The sequence below is a fragment of the Nicotiana sylvestris genome, chromosome 6 (genome assembly GCF_000393655.2).
Source record: "Nicotiana sylvestris chromosome 6, ASM39365v2, whole genome shotgun sequence".
Taxonomy (NCBI): domain Eukaryota; kingdom Viridiplantae; phylum Streptophyta; class Magnoliopsida; order Solanales; family Solanaceae; genus Nicotiana; species Nicotiana sylvestris.
The window spans coordinates 61174518-61178251 of NC_091062.1; the positions used below are offsets into that span (position 1 = coordinate 61174518).

At 36.2% G+C, this 3734-nt stretch overlaps 1 protein-coding gene across 1 annotated transcript; it reads right to left on the reverse strand.

The window, feature by feature from the left end:
- Nucleotides 1-1040, reverse strand: LOC138870686 (uncharacterized). Its single transcript, XM_070148514.1, has 2 exons — nt 630-1040; nt 1-318 (listed from the first exon to the last, which is right to left on the reverse strand). The coding sequence occupies exons 1-2, from the start codon at nt 1038-1040 to the stop codon at nt 1-3; spliced, it is 729 nt and encodes a 242-aa protein (XP_070004615.1).
- Nucleotides 1041-3734: the final 2694 nt, after the last annotated feature.

Sequence of the window (3734 nt, forward strand, 5' to 3'; positions counted from 1 at the left end):
TTAGACACTGAGTTCCACATCAATATTATCAAGACCATTACCAACTTCAATATTATTAACTTTAGTCAGCAAGTTCCCAAAGGGATTTGAATACCCCCTGTCACTGTCCTTGATCACAATTATCCCTTCTTGAATCATTCTTTCTATTTCCCTTTTCAAAGCACGACAATCTTTAATGCCATGCCCTTGGACATTAGAGTGATGCATGCACCGTACAGTAGGATCAAAACCTTTTGCATATGGGTCCAGAGTATAGCCGAGGAGAGGCTCAATCGGGCCAGAATGTTTAACTTCCCAAACAGGCTTATGTAGGATTCTCTGATTGGCGTGAAACTATTTCTTTGTATTTGTTTCACTCCATGCCTATGTTTTTTAGGGTTATAGGGTGCCTAAAAATGTTATGAAGGCGCACGAGAATTTTGGGATGCTGGTGCTCGCCCTAGGGAGTGACCTAGTGGTTGGACAGATAGTCGGATGTTGTTCGAAGGATAATACTAGGGTGGATTATGTGGAGCTCGGGGATGTTCATGGGGTTGGTACTGAGGCTGAAATCCTTTAGTAGGAATGCCCACTGGATCCTATTGTTGGCGGGGCTCAGCAACATCTTTTCTATCAATCGGAGGACTGACCCGAGCAACTTGTTTGTTCCATCTGAACCAAAACTCCCTAAAACTTTCTTTGGGTTTCTTTTCTATCTGAGATAGGGAGGGGCGGTCTGGGATAATGTTTTCATTGTTCTGATAGTGCCGAACAAAATCTTGAGCCATGTCACCCCATGTATGCCACTTACTAACATCTTGACGAGTATGCCATTCCAAGGCTGCCCCAATCAGGCTCTCACTAAAATGCGCCATCAGCAAATCCTTTTTCCCGCCAACACTTCTCATTTCACTACAATAACCCCTCAGATGGGCTACTAGATTTCCATGCTCGTCATACAAGTTAAACTTTGGTATTTTAAATCCTGGGGGCAAGTGAACATCAGGGAACATACACAGATCCTTGAAGGCAATACTCTTCTGACCTACCAACCCTTTCATGTTTCTTAAAGACTGCTCTAAGATTTTCACCTTCCTGGATATCTCATCTTGCTCCACTGTCTTAGCAGGCTTTTTAGTTTCACCGGGAGTCTCAAAATGAGGAGCGTGAGAGTATGGATTCGAGATCTTGAAAGTTGGTTCTAGAGCACAGTGTTGGGCATCGGGGATTTTGAACACAGTCTCGCTAGAGGATCGAGGAAAGGTAGCTGGTGGATGAGCTACAAAAACATGAGTGGTCAAAGGAGCGGTATATGAGGTGGTTTTGGTGAGCGGAGTGTGAAAAGGTTGTGGGGAGATATCAGCAGCAGTGGGAATCTAGATTTGTGACAGTGGAGGAATGGTGACAAGGCTTTCAGGGTAGTTAGTGGGAAATAATGGTGGAGGACGTCCACTAATCCAGGCTTGATATATTTCGGTCATCTGTCCTTTCAACATTAAGACCTCTTCTTTTAACTCAGAATTTGACTCAAAAATCTCCTTACACGGATCAATAACACACGTGTCCAAGTCTTTGCTAGTCATGGCTATCTTCCTCTTTGACCTTGTGTTGTATGGATGAGTTACTTAAGAACCACAAACCAACCACCCTTCTGCTCAATGAAGATAATAAAAGGAACAAAACGGGGTCATCCTATTAGTATTAGGACATTTAAAAGCTAAAAATATTACATTGCGTGTAATGCACCTTTTAACAATTAACGGTTCTAGAATAACTTCGAGGGTCACAAGGTCGCTTGGCATCATCCCAATTTTGTTCATTTCAATCTTCTCTTTTCTTTCTTTTCTAGCACTTCTTGGCTTGCTCATTTTCCTTCCTCTTTCTTTCTTCTAATTATCACTCTTTTCTTTCCTCTCATTTCTCACATCCCATAATTTCACCTCTCTTTTTTTCTTTTAATTTTAATTTTTAAAAATGATTCGATCGAACCCTATGTAGGTTGCCTATGTATCATGTCACTGCATGAATCAGATCTTTGCGTAGTTCAGAAAATCGAGAATAGACTAAATAAACTAATGTTCTTTTTTTTTACCTTAATGACTACTCTAATGAGAAAAAAGAAGAAAATCTCTCTCATTTTTTTAGACTTAATATTCTATAATCTATTCTAAACTCAATCTTAAGCGAGCATATTTTTTTTCTTTTTTGTGAAACAGATACTCTATGAGAAATTATTAAGGAAAAAAAACCCTACAAGAGAAAAATATTTTTTCGATTTTTTTAGGAAGGTAATCTAAAGAATAAACCAAAGAAAAATTATTATGAATTTTCATTTGATATCCTGAAGAATGATTTCGAAACAAGAAATGAAAAAGATAAAAAAAAATACTTTTGAATTTCAGTTTTTGATTACCTAAGGGAGAAACTCTAAAGATAAACAAAAGATAAAGTATTTTTTTCTATGCACAATGTCCTAAAGTTCTAGTGAAAATAAAAAGAATTTATTTTTGTTTTTTATATATTTTCCAAAGAAGAACCTCAAAAGAAAATCTTTTTGTATTTTTGGAATTAATATCTTAAAGAAAACTTCTAAAGAGGTATCAAAAGAAAATTCTCTTTTTTTTTTAATTTTTTAGTCTTAATATACTAAAGAAAATATAAAAGCAATTTTTATTTTGAGTTTTAGATATTAATTTCCTAAAGGAAAACTACCTCAAAAGAAATTTTTTTTAAATTTTCTAGAATTAGTATTCTAAAGAAAACTTCTAACAGAAATATAAAACGCAAAATCTCTTCTTTTTTTTTTGGATTCTTGATTTATAACACATTTTTTCAAATACAAAATAGAAAGTACAATAACAAAAGACTCAACAAACTTAACTAGACTATGACAGATTCTAATATCACCTAAAAGACTCGAAACTAGAAGATAAAAGGAGACATAAAAGAAAAACAGACTCAAAACATAAAAAAAAATCCTTAAGCAACTTCTGAATGAGCGATCCTAACTGGATGGTCCTGAGGCGTCTGTCATGCTCAAAACTCCGGTAAGTAGATCCATACTTGTATGAGAAAATTAAGACCAAATAAAGTTAAAGACATAGAACACTATGTGAGACAATAACACTTCATGTTGGACCTGTGCAAGACATGATTGAAGCTATTTTGGCAAAACGGCCTATGTGGCCAAAAATGGCTAGACATGCAAGATTTGGCTAATACCCCGCGAAGCCAAGAACCTAAGACTTACTAGGAAAACTGAACCCTATGTGGGCTGCCTACGTATCCCACCCCGAAAGACGAGAATCAAGTATGCGTAGTTAGGAAAGATTGGATACAGGCGAGAATTAAAAAAATAGCTAATTTGGAGAAAATATATTTTTTTGTCTCTTTTTTCTTTTTCTTTTTTTGAAAAATGAGGGGAAAGTGCAAAATCTTTTTTGGATTTTTCATTTTTATTTTTTTGTTGTCTTTTTCTTGGAAAAAAATGTGAAAGAAAAATATAACTGGCCCTACTTGCTTCATTTTTACACTTCAACCTCTTTTCTTTCTCATTTACCATCAGCCATCATTGGTCTGCCAAATGACCCATTTTACCCTTGAAGATTGCAACATGTAGCACATAAGATACATCAGGATGGTCTTTTATTTTTGGGTACACCTGTCCTAGACGGACCCAACTCTTGTATTAAGTCCCCAAAGTCAAATGCACGTAATGCAAACAAATGTTCCTACTAGGGATTCGGTATGAGGCA